General features: G+C 39.3%; 1 protein-coding gene across 1 annotated transcript in view; it reads right to left on the bottom strand.

Moving 5' to 3' along the window:
- Window positions 1–14045: 14045 nt before the first annotated feature.
- Window positions 14046–23153, bottom strand: part of LOC309568016 (cell adhesion molecule CEACAM1-like) — a 214013-nt gene continuing 204905 nt past the window's right edge. The window contains exons 11-13 of the mRNA XM_082273588.1: window positions 20688–20729; window positions 17262–17299; window positions 14046–14255 (exon numbers count right to left, since the gene is read on the bottom strand). Coding sequence (XP_082129714.1) covers window positions 14142–14255; window positions 17262–17299; window positions 20688–20729 — 194 coding nt within the window. The 3' untranslated portion in view covers window positions 14046–14141. The remainder of the gene's footprint in view (window positions 14256–17261; window positions 17300–20687; window positions 20730–23153) is intronic.

The following is a 23153-nucleotide window of genomic DNA, read 5'->3' on the forward strand; positions in this document are numbered from 1 at the left end:
TTATTAACATGTTCCCACGGCAAAATGTACATTTTCTGTGTGCTTTATCACAAGATATGAGTGGGAATGGATCCTTAATTTAGATCACATCGCTGAATATAGCAGCAGAGAGAGAAAAGGAAAAGTTGGGCACATGCTGGGAATGCAAACCTTGAAGTCGACCTTTCTAAAATAAATTTGTACAATAACAAATTATAAAAAGTATGAGTAAATAGTTAGTGAAAATATATTTTGTAATGTTGGCAATAACTGAAATCAAAGTTGTGTTATATTACAGAAAAAAAATGGGAATTGAATGCGGTGCAATGTGCATATTTATATCATTGAGACATGAGTGCTTTTTTCCTGTTGGTTAGTATCTGCTTACATTCCTTAAATCCATCATCATCATTATTACCATTACCTGTGTCAGCCCACTTTTGTTCTCAAACTGTGTTTTTGTTTCCATACTATTACTTTCCACAGAACTGGTACATGTCATGTTCTTTAGTGATGTTGTGTACAGTAACTGCCATATGCCTTTATAGTATTACTTTCTCATTTTTCTGTAAGAAATGTTTAGTGTGCCAGTTCTACATTTTCCAACACTTTGTCTTAGTACTGCATTACATAATCTCGTTGGCTATACAACCAACAAGCAGGTTTTAAGTTTTACCTTTAACTGTTAAGTCCACTTTAAGACTAAGCCACCATATTAATTTAAGTGCATCACCGATGTTTCATGAAGGCACAGTTATTCAGTTTCCTCATTTTTCATACAACTATTTTGAAATTGATTTATGACACCAATCTTGTGGTTTGCTCAAAATACCTCATAGTCTGCTTTTAGCAAGGCAGAAAGAAGATGCAGAAATTATTTTTAGATAGAATAACAGAATGTGAGAATATAGACAGTATCTGAGTCCTGAAGTCTATCACAGCTATTAAGCACAGAAAAGTCTACTATCCCAAAATATTAAGCCTTCTGTAGGAAGCCTAGCTAGGCAAGGTCTTCCAGTGGTAAAAACTCTTCTAGTGGAAAAAAAATGTTAAAAAGAAAATACTCAGTTCAACTTAAATATTTCTGCCTTACAATCATTTTATTTTTTAAAAATAACAGACATAATTAGTATATCCTGCGTCAACCCTTATTAAACAGCAGCCAGCAACAACAAATGACAATTTGCAAACAAAAAATTTAGATATAATGCAGCGCTGATTAATAATATAGATACTTGTGTTATAAAGTGCAAACATGTAGGTGCATATAAAATATATGCTAAGCAAAAATTGTGCAAATCATACAATTAAAGTGCCATTGCGTACAGCTATTAAATACATGTACACTTCATTAAATACTGTGCAAATCAAGCAAATAAAGTGCAAATAAATGCAAATATAGGTATGCAACAAAAACGCAACAAAATGTGCAATATTGAACAACACAGTACATGTATATATAAAGTGCATAAGTGGTTTTAAATACTGATGTGATGATGGTTACACACCCGAGATCACAATAGAGGACTTATCAGCACCTTGCACTTCTATGGTGGAATTTATTAACTTTTTCTATGATGAACATTTCCTTTAACTGCATCAGTATTTAAAGCCACTTATTTAATTTATAAATACATGTACTGTGTTGTTCAATATTGCACATTTTTGTTGCGTTTTTGTTGCATATCTATATTTGCATTTATTTGCACTTTATTTGCTTGATTTGCACAGTATTTATTGAAGTGTACATGTATTTAATTGCTGTACACACTGGCACTTTAATTGTACAATTTGCACAATTTTTGCTTTGCATATATTTTATATGCACCTACATGTTTGCACTTTATAACACAAGTATCTATATTATTTATCAGCGCTGCATTATATCTATAAAAATAACAGACATGACATACTTACCTGCTCTGTGCAATGATTTTGCTATGGGGCACTTGTGCGGGCTTGCCCCCCGTGTCGGCTCTGTGTGTGGCTCAGCCCCACCCCACCGCTGCCTCTACACTGGCCATGATTGACAGATGTGGGAGCCAATGGCTCCTGCTGCTGTGTCTCAGTCAGTGAGGAGGAAGAACCCAGAGAGAGCCACTGCTCTTGTTCACATTGCTGCATCGGACTCTGGCAACGGTGCCATGAACAGAAGCCAACAGCAGCGACCGCACATGCTCTCTCAGGTCCTGTCCCTTTTAGGCTTGGTTCACACAATTGCGAATTGGATGCGGGTTTAACCGCATCCAATTCACATGACAAGAGACTGTACCCGTCTCTCAATGGAGCCGATTCACACAAGCTCCGTGTCGGCTGCGGAGCAGCTTGCAGAAAAGTCATGTGTGTCCAAAAGGTCTGTTTCAGGTCCAAATTCATTTAGAAAATGAAAACGGTGCATGGGAACGCACCGGACGCCCTGCTGCGATCCGCTCCAAATTCAGTGTGAACCCAGCTTTAAAATACACAGAACCAGTGGGTCGGACCCAAAAAGCCTGCCAAAAAAGAACCTGGAAGCACAATTAACATTAACCCTCCCAACTGGGACAGCATTAAACTCTACCTGCCTACAAGTGAGCTAAAATCCCTGCAAAGTACATTGAAAACTCAGAGGGGATTGTTTTTAGGCTCAACAAATGTGGATTTACATGTTAAAGGATAACTGTCTTTTTAGAAGAGTTATCCTTTAAATTCCATTGCTTACAGTTATCTGTTCTCACTTCTCTATCAAATACTCTGTGTGCCTTGTTGGGAGCACACCCAATTCAAAAGTCTTTGCTACTGTGCTTCTTCTGCACATGGATTCATTCTAATGGAAAGGTCATATGTCATACTTCCCCATGGTGGATGGTCTTTCCATAGAAATTCATGGATAGCTTTCCTCTTACTCATGCACAATAGAAGCAGAGTCTTTCGGTGTGACCCACAGCAGAGCAAAGGGGACATGTAAGTGCAAGATTAGAGGAGGTTGCTTAGGTTGCAAATTTAAAAGAAAACTGTATACAAGTACAAGTAACCCTTTAAAATGATTTGAAACATCTTTAGATGTATTTTTTAAATGCTGCTAAAAAAAAGAAAAAAGAAAAATACATCATTTATGCCTATTTGTGGATTTTTTTTTTTTTTTGTTATTTTAATTTGCACAAAAAAAAAAAAAAAAAACAGCAAAAAGAGCAGAGGAAGTTAATTAAGCGGATATAGGGGTGTTTATTAGGTCTTTGGGGACAGCAAAGGCTTATTTAGGGATAAAATAAAGATGTTTGTTAAACAAAAAAAAATGAAAAATTGCATCAAATTCTTACTGCAATTTTATTTTCTGGCACCAATCTATGGCAGCATACATGGCGGTAATACAGGTCCCTCTCAAAAAATTGGCATATTGTGATAAAGTTCATTATTTTCTGTAATGTACTGATAAACATTAGACTTTCATATATTTTAGATTCATTACACACAACTGAAGTAGTGCAAGCCTTTTATTGTTTTAATATTGATGATTTTGGCATACAGCTCATGAAAAACCAAAATTCCTATCTCAAAAAATTAGCATATTTCATCTGACCAATAAAAAAAAAAGTGTTTTTAATACAAAAAAAGTCAACCTTCAAAAAATTATGTTCAGTTATGCACTCAATACTTGGTCGGGAATCCTTTTGCAGAAATGACTGCTTCAACGCGGCGTGGCATGGAGGCAATCAGCCTGTGGCACTGCTGAGGTGTTATGGAGGCCCAGGATGCTTCGATAGCGGCCTTGAGCTCATCCAGAGTGTTGGGTCTTGCGTCTCTCAACTTTCTCTTCACAACATCCCACAGATTCTCTATGGGGTTCAGGTCAGGAGAGTTGGCAGGCCAATTGAGCACAGTAATACCATGGTCAGTAAACCATTTACCAGTGGTTTTGGCACTGTGATCAGGTGCCAGGTCGTGCTGAAAAATGAAATCTTCATCTCCATAAAGCTTTTCAGCAGATGGAAGCATGAAGTGCTCCAAAATCTCCTGATAGTTAGCTGCATTGACCCTGCCCTTGATAAAACACAGTGGACCAACACCAGGTGCACAGTGTTCCAACTGATGTCTGGCTAACATTCTGTTTATTTTGTGCTTGTTTATACTGCATTGGTCTGACCTTTATCTTGTAGTCCTTCTGGCCTACCTCTCTCCCCCCCCCTTTTTTTTTTTCTCTCTCTCCTCTTTCTGCTCCATCTTTTCCATCCCCTCCTACCTATGGTTATCTGATATTATGCTGATTGTTCATGTTACTACTCATATATCAGTTTACGTCAAGGAGGCGTTCTTCAGGGTTCACTCGTCATAGCTTAGTTGGTTATTATGTTGTTGCTCCACTTACTGCAACTGTGATCCGAGTATTACCCACTTTATAATAAAATCTTTGCAAAGTACTCTTGTTTATGTTGACTCATTCAGAAGCTGTTGTGTTATGTGTTATGCATTTATTTACAGATATAATTGTAATTTTCCATAGATGGCTACATTCACACAAATTTATGTACTTTTGCTGCAATAAAAAAAAAAAAAGTAATTACGATATTTGCCGAATCCCTTTTAATCAGCAATCCGATCAACATACACTGTATTGTCAAAAGTACTGGGACGCCTGCCTTTACACACACATAAACTTAAATGCATGCCAGTCTCACTCCATAGGGTTCAATATTGAGTTGGCCAACCCTTTGCCACTTTAACAGCTTCAACTCTCCTGAGAAGACTGTCCACAAGGTTTAGGAATGTGTCTATGGAAAAGTTTGACCATTTTTCCAGAAGCGAATTTGTGAGGTCAGGCACTGATGTTGGATGAGGAAGCTTGGCTCCCAGTCTCCGCTCTAATTCATCCCAATTGTGTTCTGTCAGGTTGGGCAGGCCAGTCAATTTCCTACACCCCAAACTCACTCATTTATGTCCTTATGGACCTTTGTTTGTGCACTGGTGCGCAGTCATGTTGGAGCAGGAAGGGGGCATCCCCAAACTGTTCCCACAAAGTTGGGAGCGTAAAATTGGCCAAAATTCTATATCTGCAAGGGGTGGGCCAACTCAATATTGAACCCAACGGACTAAGACTGGGATGCCATTAAAGTTCACATGCGTGCAAAGGCAGGTGTCCCAATACTTTTGACAATATAATGTAAAAGCAAATGTATAATTCAGTGTATGTTCCACACTGTTCAGAATGTGTGATCATGAACTTCTCCTTTTAGTGTAAAGGACATAGGAAATCTGACCAATGATGCATACGTGCTTTTTCTTATCAGCTTGTTTTAACACATCACAATTTCCCTACTTTGATATTCTATATTTGCCTTTTTTTGTACATAAGTGTCTACTGTGAGTCTTACAGAACATCTTTTAGGCTGACATGACACAGATTAAGACCCGTATATATGGGCCTGTTTTCTGTTTATTTTGCTTGGATTCATAGAGCACAGGGTAAACAGAACTAGCCAAACACGCAAAGGTCATTAAATCATAATATAAGAATAGAGTGTACATACCTCTAATCTCATACAGATGGACACAAGTAGGGAATTATTCACTGGTCTATTAACCACTTTACCACCGGAGGATTTTGCTGTCTTACGTCTGGGCCACTTTTTGCGATTTGCGCTGTGCGACTTTAACTGACAATTGCGCGGGCGTGCGATGCTATACCCAAACGAAATTTAGGTCCTTTTTTCCCACAAACATAGCTTTCTTTTGGTGGTATTTGATCACCTGTGTGATTTTTACTTTTTGCGCTATAAACAAAAAAAGAGCGTAAATTTTGAAAAAACAACAATATTTTTCCCCCCAAAAAAATGTAAAAATCAAATTTTTTTTAAATTTTTGGCCAATTTGTTTTCTGCTATCTATGTTTGGTAAAAAAAATCACAATAAACGTATTTTGATTGGTTTGCGCAAAAGTAATTGCGTTTACTAACTAAGGGAAAGATTTCTGTCATTTTTGGTGTTTTTTTTTAACGAGTAATGGCAGCGATCTGCGATTTTTTTTGCGGGACTGCGACATTGCGGCAGACAGATCGGACCCTTGACTGACATTTTTGACACTTTTGGGGTTACCAGTGACATTACTGCAGTAATCAGTGCTATATATATGCACTGTTACTGTAAAAATGACACTGGCAGGGAAGGGGTTAATTTTATTGGAGAGGGAGGGGTTAATGTATGCCTGGTGCTTACTGACGTGTGGGGGGGGGGGAGGTGACTGAGTGACACAGGGACAGATCCAGGGTTCAGCTATGCTGAACCTTGCAATCTGACCCTGCCTGTCACTTAGGAGATCCGCCCGCTTGTGTTTACACAGACGGGCGGATCTCCACACTAGATCCCCGACGATCGGGGAAGAGCAGCGGCGATCGCCGCTGCTCCTCCCCTGGCCTGACTCCCGCTGTGACTGAATACAGCGGGAGCGAGCCTCCAGCGTCGCGCGCGTGCCGCCGAGAAAGGGGAGTGTCTGATGACGTAGATCTACGTCGTCAGACGATAACGAGCCACTTTGCCGCAGTACTATTACCCTACGCAGACGGCAAGTGGTTAAACAGTACCTGCTCCAGCATTCAAACATACATCTAAGCAGTAATGTGCCCGAAATTGAATGTGACGTTGTTATATCTTTAACAGTTTAAGCGCTATCATTTTTTTTTTCATTTCCTACCACATGTTTGGGTATTTACAGTTAAAGCGGTATTCAAGTCCGCTACAAAAATAAAATAAATAAAAATGTGCCCTCTGTAGGTTTATGCCATATTGTACTAGTATGGTGCTGGTGCTTCCATCTTCAACCAGTCTTCCTTCTGGGGTTCTGTCTCTTCGGCCCCTTGAATGGTCTGAACCAAATTAAGTCACATTACCACAGCACAGACTGGGTGCCATAAATGAGGTCTGAGCTGTGCATATATGGCTCAGATCTCATCATTGCTGACAGACCAGGAGAGGCATTTATTACAGAAAAGATCACTAGGGTCTCTTCTGTTAAGAAACCCCGCCTATGAGCAGTTTTCAAAAAATGACATCAATATCACTTTAAAGGATAAGTTCAGTTACCCAACAGCTCCATGTCAGCACAGCGGTAAGCTGAGAAGGAGCTCGTCAGGAAAGGAAAATTGCGGTAAGTATTGATATTCAATTTTCAGCTTTCCTGACAGCCTACCACTGTGCTGACAAAGAGCGTCAGGAATATGAAAAATTGTGGAAAGCAATTGCTATTGAATTTTCTTTTTTTATGAAAAAAGTTAAAAATTATACATTTATTGTTTTTTTTTTTTTTTTTTTTAGAGAGAATTTTAAAGCAATGCATCCACAATCACCAGATCATGGGTAAATTGCTATGGTCCTGCAGAATGTCCGTGTGGCTATCTGTCTGTACCTTTGATAAGGGCAGGTAGTTACACTACAATAAGCTCACTGAACTACAAAGAGCGACCAACAGCGCTTTGGTAGTTCATTGAGAACTGCAAGCTGACAGCTGCAAAGGCTGTTGGGATTTGTAGTTTTCCCATTCACAGAATACTGTGAATGAATGACATGAGTGCCCGACCATCCTATTTTTCATTTGTGACAGCAAGCTGGGGAGAAGATCCCCTGCTAGCTGTCAAAATGAAGACTTGGTCGGTGCAGGGGCTTGTGCATTTGTAACATGTTACTCCCTTAATATGGGTGTAACATGTTACAAAAGTCAAACTAATCCTTTAACACATGTCAACCGTATTTATTAGCATTTTCTTTGCAATACATAAATGTTCGCTTTTCTAAACAAACAGCCTTGTTGTGGCTTGTGATAGCCAGAGGCCAATGGGGTTTAAGATTGCTAAGCCTTTCTCTTTTTCTTACATTATATTGGAGATAGGAAGGGGACAACATATGCAGTCAACTAGTCCTTTCAAAGTTTGGACAGATTTCTGTGGCCCAAAAAGCATTCCAAGAAGAAGCAGTGAGTGGTGGATCTGATGAGAATTTGGGATTGCTAGAAGATGGTTTATTGTGACTCAGCTTTTCACATATTTCTGCATCCTCCGAGTCTCTTAGTATTCGGTCACAAATCAGAGCTACAAAGGAAGTCAGTGCGGGAAGACCTACCTCTCTGCAAAGCACAGGTCTGAATGGGAAGTAGGTAGCTATATAAAGCTCAACATGTGTAAATGATTGCAATATCTCTATTCAGAGCCACCAGCCCAACATCTCTTGGTGCAGGCCTAGAGGGAAAATGCTTCTCTGCTCTCAACCTAGTCTTCCCCTTGTAATAATCAAGATTGACGACCAATAAAATGTTTAAATATAATGTAAAAAAAAAACATAGAAAACTGAGGAATAATGAAACTGTGAGTGGGGCCACTCGCCCTGCACTTGAGGGTCTGGAATAAGTGGGGGCTGCAGTCACATGAAAATCCAACATTAAGACAGCTCCTTGACTTAGAGATAAGTCGTGTCACTATGGGGTTGATTTGCTAAATCTGGAGAGTGTAAAATCTGGTGCAACTCTGCAAAGAAACCAATCAGCTTCCAGTTTTTTTTTTTTCAAAGCCTAAATGAACAAGCTGAATTTTCACGCTGATTGGCTACCATGCAAAGCTGCACCATATTTTGCACTCTTCAGTTTTAGGAAATCAACCCCTGTGTGCAGTAATAAAATATAGAGTTCCTCTGAAAAAGGTTGTCCCTTGTCACTACACACTGTTGTCTGATGTATGTTGTATTTACGAGGGACACCATTGAGCCCATTCCCCCTTCACCAGTCCAGCGTACCTCTGTTACCTCACTCCCAGTAGGAAAATGGGGTCCTGCCATGGACATAGCATGGCCTCATGCATGCAATTGATAACTCTTTCCCATACCATGTGACCAGGCTATGAGTCCTGGTTGCTACGGGGAACCAACCCGCTGGGGAGGGAGTTAAATCATCGACCCCCTCGCCACTGAAGGATCCATCACCTGTACCAGGTACCACGCTTTATGACCTGCTGCAATGTACCTTGCATTAGTCCTTAGTTACCTATATCAACTGCATTACTCCTCCTGTTTGTCTTGCCAAGTAGACCTACTATAGTGGCTTTGCTTCATACCCAATATGTGCTTCACTGACCCTGTTCTTTTAAATACCCAGAACCATCATGCACCCCTTTAAATGACTTCAGACCAGGCTCAGTACAGTTGATGCAACTTTACTTAAAAAATCTTGCAGTACACTTCAACATGAACGATAACATTAACATATAACTGACTCTACTACGCTCCCCAGGCATACCCCCAAGAGGTCTTAGTCTATTCTTTGGTGCTCTCCAGGGCTTGGAAGATCTCCGGGCTCCTGGTGCCTCTGAAAAACTGCAAGGCACAGCAGTCCCCTTTCACAGTAATCACACCATCTCTCTTGAAAAAAGGACCGAACCCAGCCTTCTCCCTTATTTATATCACAAGTGGGTTGTATCCAAAAGCCCGGGAACGTTAGCACACATGTAACTCTTTCCCCCAAGTCTGGGCCAGCCACCATCTAAACTAAAAATTCTGTGGACAACCTTCCTACATGTTCATGGTAGTCTAATGGTACTTTTCCACTGCATTGAACCGAACGGTTCGGCTCGCTTTTGCGCTTTTCCACTGCATGGTACCGCATGGCACGGTGTTGGAACGGTTTGGTACGGTACGGCGGCGCTTTTCCACTACATGGAACCGAATGGTACGGCTCGCTTAAACAGTACCACCTCGGTTGTGGTTCCAAGAGGGCCGTACAGGTACCATATCCCACAATCTTTTGCATGCAGCCTTGACTGTTTGTCACTACTAGCCACTGATTGGTCAGAGAATCATTGTTATCCCACCCACTTACTACTTTAGTGGAAAAGCAAACCGTTCCAAACCGTACCGAACCGTTCCAACACCGTACCATGTGGTACCATGCAGTGGAAAACCAAACCGAGCCAAGCAGGGCCGAGTGGAGCCGAGCCGGTACTTGCAGTGGAAAAGTGCCAAAACTGTCCAAGCAGTGTATTGCAAAGATAAAAACACTTTCAAGTGTCTATTTGCATTATTTTCTATTTTCATATTTGAGGAACAACACAGGAACAAAGAGGCAAGATAACAATCTTTTATTGAACTTGAAATAATTTACACTGCTTTACATATCAAAAATATCCATCTCTCAGAAAATAAAACAGCAAGTATACCAACAGGATTGCATTTATATGAAGCAGGCTAAGCAAGATCTTGCATTAGAATCCAGAAATGAATGTGCGTTCAGGATTTATTAATTACATCAAGTTGGAAATTTAAGACTTGGTCTCTACGTCTATTTAGTGGATGTCAGACAGACACAGGCTGTAATAAAGCACATTTTCTGGTACAGTTAGGAAAGTTTTTTTTTTCTCCTCACTTCCTGTACAGGCCATGGGCGCATTAAGAACAGAAAGAGAAGAGAAATATAATCTGAAAGCATTTAAAATCTAAAAGAAATTCTAACTACTTTCCACATTAGCCAAAACTAAATAAAATAGCTACAATCACTGCTGGACCCCCTGCATTGGTCTTGATGACATCATGACCTTAGACCGGTGGAGTGGTTTGAAGGCACTGTGCAGAGAATCATGTAAGTAAATCTCCTTTTCTATGTCCCCTAGACCTAACCCTTGCAGTGCAGGTGCAGCACCATTGCAAGGGCGAATTTTCAAGTTTCTCAGAGTTGGGCTTTAACATTTTGTACATGGAAGATTAGACTATGTGCTAACAGAACCATGAAGGAAATCAACAGCACTCCATGAATGCAGTGATAAAAAGGTTTTAAAGAGGTTCTAAAAACTTTTTTTGGAATTGAAGATGTAGCAATGTCTGGGATGCAGCAGTGCATCACCTGCTAGCAATGTCTGGGATGCAACAGTGCATCACCTGCTAACAAATATTGTCTGAAGCAAATGCCAGGGTCATTGGATTGCCTTCTGATCCCAAATCTTATGGGCCATACACACTATAAGATTTTCTGAAGACTTTTTATTTTAGACTTACCAAAACCATATAATATGAGGTCAAACCTAAACACTTTCAATTTGTATGCAATCTGGCAGGCCCCTGCACTACATAGAAAAGGTAAATCTGAAGGAAATCTAACCACAAAAGTTAGATAGTGTGTATCCAGCTTTATGCCCCGTACACACGTGCAGATTATCTGCAGACTTTTGTCTTCGGATTTACCTTTTCTATGTAGTACAAGGGCCTGCCGGATTGCATACAAATTGAAAGTGATTAGGTTTGACCTCATATTATATGGTTTTGGTAAGTCTACAGACAAAAGTCTTCAGATAATCTGCACGTGTGTACGGGGCATTAGAAAGCACAAAAAAGGAGAATTTAGGAGGAACAAATATAACATATTCAAAAGAGTGGCTAGTTGAAAAGTTAAAGAGCATAATGGTCAAGGCTGACTATTGTCCTACGTCGTTATGCAAGCTGCTTGTAGCTGGAAGCAGAAATTGTGTTAAAAAGGCAAGAGAAAACTTTGGAGTTGATTTACCTAAATTGGAGAGTGCAACATCTGGTGCAGCTGTGCATGGAAGCCAATCAGCTTCTAACTTCAGCTTGTTTAATTAAGCTTTGACCATTTTGACATGTCAAATTGCATTTCATATTGGAGCCAATTGCCAGCAATAGCACTGTCCAAATTGGTGCTACGCCAACTTTGTGGCGCCGCACCGATTCCCAAAAGTAGTTTCTGCGCTACTTTTGGTGACTTTGGGGGGTGATTTCAATAGACATCTGTGCAGGAACCTGCACAGATATCTGTGAAATCGCCCCCTCCAAGTCGGACTGAAAATGCCGTTTGGAAATCATGTGAGTTCAGCTGATTTTAAACCGACCTCAGTCTGCATTTTCCAGTTTTAGTAAATTAACCCTATTGTATCTTTATTTATAGCTCTTGTGCTCTGACCAACCAGCTATGCAAAAGCCCCTGACTTCTGCCTGACTCAGAGTTAAGACCTACACAATTCAACAGTCCAATGACAGAGCTTCAAAGGCTTCTATAAGCTCTTACTTTGCACTTTTGTATTGTAGTGGCGATTCAGCTGAGGGTGGAGCTTAGCCTTAAGTCAGGCAGAAGTCAGGCCCTTTGCCTATTCAGATATGTAAACATACAGAGTAGAAAACTTAGCTGACAGTACTAACCTTTAAGTGCTATTTTAAATTTAATGACATTTGGGTATAAGAACATCTGGAGAAACACTATGTGTTTAGGTTTCTTTCATGAATTACAAAAATGAAAGGCAGAATTTTAATAAATCTTTTAACACAAATGCTATATGTTTGCTTACTGATTGATGACTGCTGTATTAATCATATATATATATATTTTTAAAATAAATTTGCATTGCTTCATAAATAAATCAGGATACTAAGCCTTCGTCCAGTTTCTCAAGGCTGGTTAGAGGAATAATTTTCTTTGTTCCCATTATTTTTATTTTTCTATTTTACCAGTTCAGACTTCTGGGGTATCCATGGCGCCCATTAGAAATCTGCACTGTTACAATTGAGAGGCCAAAAAAACACATATACCACCCCCGCCCCACCATGTACAAGGGAATGTTTGAATAGATACGCTAATCTATCTATATCTAAAGTTCCTTCATGTAAACAATCAGAATATAAATAGTACTTGTTGGGCAGTAAGGATACTTTGGCAGTCTGCATGAACTTAAAGTTACAAGACAGATAAAAAAAAAAAAAATAAAAAAATACCACTTATAAAACTGATTTCCCTGTGAGCCTGCAAATATCAGAAAATTAAAGATATAAATGCAAACTTTTGTGCAAATTAATATGTTGTATATGTTTTTCCATAGGTGGCCATGAAACATTACCTTCTCAAATGCAAGACACCAGTTAGACTTCTCATAGAGAGCCTTCATTCTGGTTTATAATACCAATGTGTAATATCAGAGTCCATTTGTGATTCTGGATAAAATAATAATTACATCCTTTTAGCTAGAATTAATATATTACTGCCCTTTATGTACATGAATTATTCAATTTATAAACATTCATCCAAAGCGAAGTATACTATAAAATTAAAATGTTTCCTTTAACATTATCTGTACATTTAGTGCAAATTTACTGTATCGGCTAAAATAGTATTTATTTAAACTTACTCTAAATTTATAAATTTAAATAAGAAATTCCAATTTAAAAAAAGTCTAATATGTACCTTTCCTGCCCCGTGCTCTGCCAATTTCTCATTCACATTTATGGGTGTGTCAGATTTCTGGTCCCCTACTATGGTTCCACCTATTGCCCCTTTTCATCACTGCTCTGTATTGTAGTGACATAATGACTGAAAAATCACAACACAGAGAGGGGGGGGGGCAAAAATCTGACACTCATGGAAGTGTCGAATGTTGAAATTTCTTTTGCCATAAGAGCTCTGCAACAAAGTAAAGATCAGTGGTGATGGTAGGAGGACAGGTAGGTAATACCCATTTTCTTTAAAATGATTTCTTGTCTAACAACACTTTAACACCCTAAATGACCAGCAAATCTAAAAGTTTTTCCTTGCACCACAAATGTGGAAAATGCCATATTTGTACAAACCTTGAAAAGCCCTTTGGTTTAATTTAAATTTCCTCTAATTCTATGTACACCCTACTATCATTAACATGTTTTCAGTAATTCTAGGCTACATAGGACTTCAATATTATTTAATGAAATTCCATTTGGGTGCACTTGCAGGAAAAATACTTTGTTGAAGACTAGAAAGTATAATTTCTGTTGCCCTCAATTTATGTATATATTTAATTTTATTTTGGTGTGTAAAAAGTTTGATTGCATATTTATAAATGTTATCATTTTTACTTATGTATAAACTATGTTTTACCCTCTGACAGTTTACTGATCCTTCAATAGACTATACAAAACAATTTTCTGTAAATTAAAACAGTTTAAAAAAACGGAAACAATTTTTAGGCAAGACATGGTTTAGCACTTATGGAGTGTGCAGTAGAACCTAAAAACATTACAAAGGGATGGCACTGCTGAAGAAATGGGAGGTGTAGGTCCTGATCTACAGGAGTCTAGAGGTATATGTCTTGGTGATTAGTCCAGATTTCAGATGCTTTAACCTGACATTGGCTTGCAATGTCCTCAGCCACCCGCATTAGATAGCTTCTCAGTTCATTGATCTTCTATTGCTTGATGGAAGTTTTCACAGTGCTGTACTCTGTTTCCACAGGTGGTGGGACGGTTGCCATGGCTGAATTTCTGTTTGGGAACTTGATCTCTGCATACTTGACATCATCCTGAAAAGAGGAAATTATGCTTCAGAAAGAGAACTTGTACAGGTTGCAATAACATTTTTTACATACAAAACAAAGGGAACGTAGTGAACCATGGTGTTTTAAAAGCCAATTCATGATATCAGTAAAAATAATCTAGTTCTTTTGTTGTACATTCATGCTTGGTTTCAACATACCCTGTCCAGAGTCAAATTAGCATATACTAAACTAACAGCAATAGAGTTGTCTTAATAGAAACTGAAAAGGTGATATGGTGCAACTAATCAAATTCCAACTATCCAACTACCATGATGAAGTCAACATTTAGATTAACGGATAGCTATAGCCAACAGCTAGTCAAATCTATTCTCATCTTTAACCTAATGAGCCAAAAGCTTGAGGACCCTTGACCATCACACCTAAAGTTTGAGGACCCCTGACCATCCCACCCATATGAACTTATTGGACATCTAAATCCAAAACAATGGGCTTCTTTGGGGCTACAACAGCCTCCACTCTATTGGGGAGGCTTTACATGAGATTTTGGAGTGTGTCTGTGGGAATGTGTCACCATTAAGGGCATCTGTGGGATCACATACTGATGTTGACCTGGATCGCAATAAGTGTTTTCATTCATCCCAAGGGTTTTCAATAGGGTTGAGGCCAATGCTCTATGCAAGCTACTAGAGTTCCTCCACACTAAACTCATCAAACTATGTCTTTATAAAGCTGGCTTTGTGCACAGATTTGAACCGAAGAGAACCTTCACCAGAAAATACATATTCGCCAGCACACCAAGGCTCTTGCAAAAGCAGTCCAAAAACTTTATTGAAGTTATGATCACATCAAAAATTAGTGCAACGTTTCGGAGCCGCACAGGACCCCTTCGTCAGGCATGAGAACCTTCACCAAACTGTTTCCACAAGGTTGGAATTACAATTGTCAAAAACGTCTTTGTCTGGCATTAACAGTGGCCTTCACTAGAGACACTTGAACTTAATAGTTTGGAGAGGTGTCTGCATAGTTTGGTCATATGATGGAATTTGTGAATATTTACACTAAAAATGGATAGTTGGCAAAAATAAATATCACATTGGTGTGGAATCATTAAGTTTCCACATCACATGAAGGTTTAGCTATTGTGAACATCTATTTGTAATACATTTTTACGTCTAAGAAGGCAATTTCCCCTGCTGGAACGTAAGATCCTGGAGCCAAGGCAATGCTAAGTGAGGGGGCTACACGATTAAGGGGTAGAAGCAAAGTCTGCAAAAGTTAAAGTTATAGTTAACCTTTACCAGACTCCTGCCTAGGCATATAAGGGGCATCTGTAGATAAAAAACAAACTAGGCAGCTTTTGATAATGCCCTTATAAAAAGCGTGGGCCATTTATATACCTCATAAAGCCTAACTGAAAAACTCCTGGATATTGCAGCCCTCCATTCTGCCTTGTTGCTGGGAAGTTGCTAAGGTGTGAACTTTCAAATAGCACAGAGTTACGGTTCAGGGGGGGAGAGAGTACATATGAGTGGGCTTAAATCGGAAAAAAAAGCTCACTCTTTTGATGGTAGAAGTAAAAAAGTAACAGCTAGGCATGTCTTAACAACATTCTAGCAACAAGGCAGGACAGGGGGATGCAATCCTTACATTTTTAGAGCTCAGGACCTCTTTAAAGAAAAGTTTGGGATGCTGTAGTTAGGGTGTAGGACACGAAGACCTATTGCAAGACCATGAGAAAAGCTGTCCCACCCACCTGTCCAATATTGTGTGTTTTGGGGTCATTTTAACTGTCATAGCAGCTGGGTGGAAAGGGGGGGGGTTGGAATTAAGCTAATATTAATATCATTGGAATTTGGGGACCAAATTAGGTGTGATGTGGACTTCTCATGGTCATTGGTGGTATTTCTTGGGGCTAACTCTTATAGGCCATGATAAATACTATTCCCATCAAGTACCCTGGAGGTGGTGTGGTGAAGCTAAAGTCATATAATTATATTTTTAGGAGCAAAAACCTATGTCATATTCTTTCTAAAATTACTCCAACATACAAAATACCACAAAAAAATTGAATATAATATATATGCCCTAAAATCAGTGATAAAATCTTTAGTGGAAGGAGAAAAAGAATGTGACGTATAAATTAGTACATTTTATAGAATAATTAAAATATCACAGGTGGATTTAATAAATTGACATTTTGCTATAAAATATATAACGATAATCAATCTCACAATCTGTATTGTGCAATGTGTTTATGCATTCAGTGACGGCTTACACAGCTAATATCTGTGTACTTTGGGGGAAAGTATCTGCTTGGCATAAATTAGTTTACTGTGTTAACAGAACTAATGGAACATAGTTTTGATCTGAGTGTTTTGTAAAAGGGTGGAGTAAGAGATTTCTGTGGAATTTGAGATAACAGATTGGTTGGTGTCCAGATTTCCACACTACAATCCTAACACAAGACAAGTTCTGTTCGTTTTCACCTCTGCTTAGGCCATACAGAAAGCAAGCAGTACAAAACGATAGAACTGTGCTGTAAAAGGCTTGGTTATGTGCACTTGTCCTCCAAGTAAGGTGTGGTTCCATATGAAGGAAGCTTACTAAACTACAGTATCACTAATATCACCTAAACACCTAATAAAACACTAACACTAATCTAACCTAAACACCCAATAAAACACTAGACTAACCTAAACACCCAATAAAACACTAAAAAGCTAATCTAAGCAATTAATAAACAAAAAAACCTAATAAAATGCCTATATAAAAAAGTAACAGCTCCAAAAGAAAAATAATCTAAAAATAAAATAAAAATAATGGAAAACCAAACAAAAAATTTTTTTTTGTTTGCTAAAATTATGGTGATCCTCATATGTCATCAGTTGGCCCTAGGCTGTAATGATTTAAAAGGACTGCATTTAAAGGATTGTGGGTAGCATGATCATGGGTTACTTATCTCATAAGAACAGGTATTGTATTTAAACAGTGCACATCATAACTTGATGATGGTGTAACTACAACATTTACCTCGTGTTGGTTGTTTGTCAAAGATGTTTCTGCTACACCTGAAATACAGTAAAACATAATCAGGAGCTTGCATTGAGTGTCTGAGGTCAAATATGCTATTGCAGAAGCAAAGTGTGATGTGTCTTTAGCCACTTTAAGACCGGAAGGATTTCCCCCCTTAATGACCAGGCCCTATTTTGCGATTCAGCACTGCGTTACTTTAATGGACGACTGCGCAGTCCTGCGACGCTGTACCCAAATAAAATTGACGTCCTTTTTTCCCCACAAACAGAGCTTTCTTTTGGTGGTATTTGATCACCTGTGTGATTTTTTTTTGCGCTATAAACAAAAAAAGAGCGAAAATTTAAAAAAAAAAAACAACAATATTTTTTACATTCTGCTATATGACATTCTCAAAAAAAATTAAAAAATCTAAATTTTTTAACATTTAGGCCAACTTGTTTTCTGCTACATATTTTGGTAAAAAAAAAAATCGCAATAAGCGTATTTTAAATGGTTCGTGCAAATGTTATCGCGTCTACTAACTACAGGAAAGATTTATGTCATTTTTATTGTTTTTTTATTTTTACTAGTAAAGAAGGCAATCTGTGATCTTTTGCGGGACTGCGACATTGCGGTGGACAGATCGGACGCCTGACTGATATTTTTGACTCTTTTGGGGGACCAGTGACATTACTACAGTAATCAGTGCTAAAAATATGCACTGTTACTATAATAATGACACTGGCAGGGAAGGGGTTAACATTATGGGTGATGAAGGGGTTAAATGTGAGCCTAAATTCTAACTGTGGGGGGGGGGGGCTACTGAAATGACCATAGAGAGATGTGATCCTATATAGAAGGGAGAAGGACGGTCGGCTGTGTTTACAACAGCTGACCGTCCTTCTCTCTCAGCAGGGAATGATCGCGGGTGTCAGGCGGCAATCGGAGCTGCCTGACACATGCATCAGCTTCCCAGCTGGCGCTCGCCCCCTAGCCTCCTGAGAGCGAGCGCTTTGCCCAGGAGCAGCTGCCTGCCGCAGTATATCTGCGGTAGGCGGTCGGTAACTGGTTAATACCCAACTGAATTTTCAGTTTAAAAAAAAGATAAATACAACTACAAGGCAGTAGAACACAAGTGTGGTGATTACTACACTCCTAGTCCTTTGGCAATTAAGTCAGCCATAGATGGTTTGAATCTCGGCCGGTTCAGCAGGGACTGGCTGAGATTCAATTTATGTATAGGCAGGCTGATTGTACCTATTGATCCATCGATCGACTTGGGTACAACCAGGATGCCATATTTCTAGCATGAGATTATTGCCAGTGGCTATAGCTGCTAGCAATAATAACTTATTACAGCTCCCTGGCCCCCCCCCCCCCCGGCTAGGATAACACAACAGCTCCATGGGAGGGATTCCCCTGTCAGCATTGCCTGTGTTGCTGGATAAATCATGTGACTTTCTTTTCTGCAACCAATTGTTGCAGGAAAGAAAATTTCATCATCTATGACCTGGCTTACCCCAGCTCAGTAACTGAGAGCCTGTACAGTGGCTCTCCACCAATTCCTTCACCCATAGACACTGGTTGACAGCAGAGAACCTTCCTGTGTCAAGTCTACTAAATATTTTATAGAGCATGTCGCCTTAAGATCATTTGACTACATCATCTTAAAGTGGCTTTTGCCATGAGAAACACATAGGAGTTTCCATTGTCGGCCTTCTCCTGAAAATGCTTGTTACCGTGGCTCTAGTCCCCCATTCCTGTAGGTTCTACCAAGCCTCAGAATCCTGTAAAGGCTTCTAGACTTTGCCATACAAGATATCTCAAGTGTATATGTCCTCCAAATTGATGGGCAGAAAGATTTTTAACCTACAGTACAAGGACATGTCTTATGCCCCGTACACACGTGCAGATCGTCTGCCGAACGATCGGCCGTCTTTTGTCCCTGGGCTGTCGGTGTCTGTTGAAAAGTGCAAAAGACTGCACAAGAATTTTGTCCGCCGACTACAGCCGACTGCAGAAGTGATGTCATGTGATGGTTAACTTTCCCTGTGTTTTTTCTTTTCTGAGCATGCCCAGTCTTGCAAATCTGCTGTCTGTCGGCCGAATTCTGTATTGACTGGCGAACAATCGGCCGCTCTGGTGTCGGCATACAAAAATTTTAATGCTTGCACGACAGATTCTTTTCGGCCGAAAGTGCGCTGTCGGCTGTCGGAAGCATCATACTAACAAGCCGAAAATCGGCCGATCGTTCGGCGGCCGAACATTTTCGGCCGACAATCTGCACGTGTGTACGGGGCATAAGACCTATGTTAAGTAAGGGCAGTTTTGGGACTTTTAATGAGACACAAGCCGGGTAAGGCTCTCCATCTCTGTGATGGAAATTAAGGAAAAAAGATAGGGACTTTAAATGAGGTACATGAGAGCAACCGGAGTAAACCATACTCACCGACCAGTCTGTTAACAAACCGAATCAACCGGTCTAACAATGTAGGTTAAAAACAGGGGTTTAGTTAACACACATTTGCAAACGCATGTGTAAGCTGCAAGGCCCCTTCACGGCACCCTGGATTACTTGCAGTCCTAACACTACTAATTTATGAGTGTCTCCACAGTGGGAGCACATGCTAGCTAAGGGACAGATGAGGGACAGGTGGGCATGGAGGTAGCCCAAGCCTCCCCCAACCTGCCCCCATCTATGACTGTCCTTCAATGTATATTACAAAATCACAAGTAAATACAATCCAATGGCTATGTGATAGCCATAGGGTTGAAACCAAGAATGACCGGCTGAGGAGCACGCACCTCCATCCCTGATTGTATGTTAAGTAAGGGCAGTTTTGGGACTTTGAATGAGACACAAGCCGGGTAAGGCTCTGCGTCTCCATCCCTGTGATGGAAATAGAAAGTATGGTTTACTTAGGGGCCGGTTGTTCTCACGCACCTCATTTAAAGTCCCAATCTTTTTTCCTTAATGTCTTAGACCTAAATTACACATGCACCCTGTTACATGCTAGTTGACTAGTTATTTTGAATCACACACCTAGAATATGCAAATTGTAAAACAATGTAAAAAATCTTTATCTCTATAATTATTATAGGTCAGAGACACAGAAAGCATTGGAGCAAAAGCAGCAGTATGGCAACCAGGGAAAGGACATTCTCAAAAGACAGGTTAGAAATGGCCCCCACACTTTTCACATGACAGAGTCCCTTTAACAACTTCAGCCACTGCACTGGGCTCTATCTTTTGAAATAGAACAGCTAGATAATATAACTTAATTTTAGAAGATGATTGTATATTACTGTCACTACTTATTTTCATGATTGAAGGTTTTTATTGAATGAACTATGTATTTATCTACTGAAATATGGTTTTATTGCTGTGTTTTGACATCCACTTAAACTACTAATAAAAATAGGGAATTGCCTGGTTAAACGTACCTCCATTCTTTTTCTGGACTGTGGCATATGTTACAGTGGTACCTGTGGTCAAAAGCAACATCATAATTTAAAAATGTAATTCACATACCTTAAACACCTAAAGGTAAAACATGCCTAATGAGACACACTTTATATGACAACAGACAGTAGCTTTGGACCTCACCCTTCCATTAATGTCTCTTAGGGCTGGGCCGAAGGGTAGGTAGAGGAGGTGGCCACATATAAGAAAAGAGAAAGGAGGCGCAAACACCTAGTGCATTACTCACAGACATTCAGATAATAAAATCGTGTTACAAGAATCCACCACACATGGACTGAAACATGTCCTTGAAGATAGGACCGTTGACGCGTTTCGGGAGTCATGCTCCCTTCCTCAGAGTATGCATTTGGCATTTTATTAAACATTTTACAAACAGTGACCACGGGTAATGCACTAGGTGTTTGCGCCTCCTTTCTCTTTTCTTATATGTACCCATGTTGGAGTTCCCTGCCTGAGGAGAGCAGCACGCCAGTCTTCCCCTTCCGAGGGTGAGCGCTTGGCTGAATTGTTTGTTTAGAGGAGGTGGCCACCTTGGTTGCTTCAGGAGGAAGGGAGGTGTAAAAAGACCAGGATCATTACCTTTCTAGTTGAAATAGCTCACAGCTCGTAGAAGTGTGTGTGTGGCCTTTTTACTTTGGATTCTAAAGGATCTTACTCTGGCTGAATATCTTCCATTTGACTGTTTTCAAAAATTGCAAGAGTCCATAGCAAAATTGTGTTTGTAATATCTCGCAGATTGGAATCTAAAATGAAGACTCCTTAAATATGTTGGCTTCAGAAGATTATCTGTTGTCCATTTGGCCCAAAATCTAAAGGCAAACAGCCTTCAAAATCAATAAGATGTGTAATGTTTTAGTTGATATGGCGTAACTTAGTACTGGATGAAGGTGGAATTACTTTTGCCTTGGCGCGTCCTTTCTCACAAAGTAATGAGAAAGCATTTGTTTGGTTTTTAGGAAAACATGTCAATCTCTCTGATAAAGTTTTTTTTTAAAACATGAACTTTAAAAGGAAAACTTTACCTATAATAACTTGGTAAAAATAATGTTCTTTAGCAAGGAACATAAATTCTACTTTAATAATTAGGCTACCAAAATAAGCATGTGTTGTAAATTGCCTCCAGCATTGCTCTTGTTTCTTGCCAGAGGCTGCCATTTTACTGTAGCAGTAAATCATAAAGGGGAACTAAATCCATTGATTTAAGGGTTCCAAAAAACAGTTACAGTAAACCCCCGCTCCATCGCGGTTCAGTTTTTGCGGTCCCGGTATATTGCGTTTTTTTTTCTGTAATGTTATTTTACTATATAAATCATTGAAAATTAAATATTTTTGTGTTTTCTATAGCTCTTGCTATGTCTCTCAGTATCTTTTATGTGTTTAAATGAGTTTCTATTGTTTTAAAAGTGTGTTTAAAGACCTCAAAATGCTTTTACACGTACAGTGACAGTAAAAAAAAAAAAAAAAACATGCCTAATGTACATTTTAACCCCCCGTGATGGGAGGGGGTTTACTGTACATCCCTGGAATGCCAGGATTGCTAACTGCCACATTTGCTTGTGTCCTCAACCAAACTGTCAAACCATCAAATAGCTGGTGTCATAACTGATCACATGTGCAGCACCATGGCAGTTGCAGATCAAACTGAAGCAGCTTTCTTGGCACTAAAGGATAGGAGGGTTTAATTCTGCTTTAAGGCTGTCAGCAGATTGGCCTCTACAAACAGAGTGAGACAGTGTTTTACTGGATTTCAAACAGTATAGACACTTATTTTTAATATTTTACATAGCTATACCTGCAAAAGGGGCCAGCCTGAATTGATCTAGCAATTCACTTGATTTCACTTGATAGACTTCATTTTCTTACTAAAATTCCACTTTAACATATAGGTTTCTAGCAAATGGTTGAACCAATATATTAGCATTCAGCCTACTACTGGCAATACCATTTTTCTTTTTTAATATGGTAAGAAACTGAGAGAATGTGATAACCCATACCAATGAAGGGCTCATGAAAGTTAACTTTGGTTGGTTTACCAGCTTGTACTAAGCGGGTTGGCCCTGGTTATGTGTTCATTATTCCATCTGTCTATATTTTATGTTTACTTTTTTCTTTCAGCACAAAATGTTTCTCTGTATCTATAACTAAGCTATCTGCAAATAATTAGATGGAGCTGAGATCAAAGTCCTGGGCATGCTGAAAATGCAGATAAAACAAATTATGCTTAGCAATGAACCTTGATCCTTTACTGTCAACACCAACGCTATATTTATAGTGAAACAGTAACATGAATGTTGAAGATGAGATGAATCTGCTTCAGACAATTTGAAAGCTTTGAATTGTTCAAGTTCAGCAAGAAATTCCCTTGTTAGGCCTCTTGCACATGAATGTAATCATTTACTGATTTTATATGTATAGTAGGATTTTGC

This window comes from Pelophylax lessonae, assembly GCF_965119305.1.
Source record: "Pelophylax lessonae genome assembly, chromosome: 12".
NCBI lineage: Eukaryota > Metazoa > Chordata > Amphibia > Anura > Ranidae > Pelophylax > Pelophylax lessonae.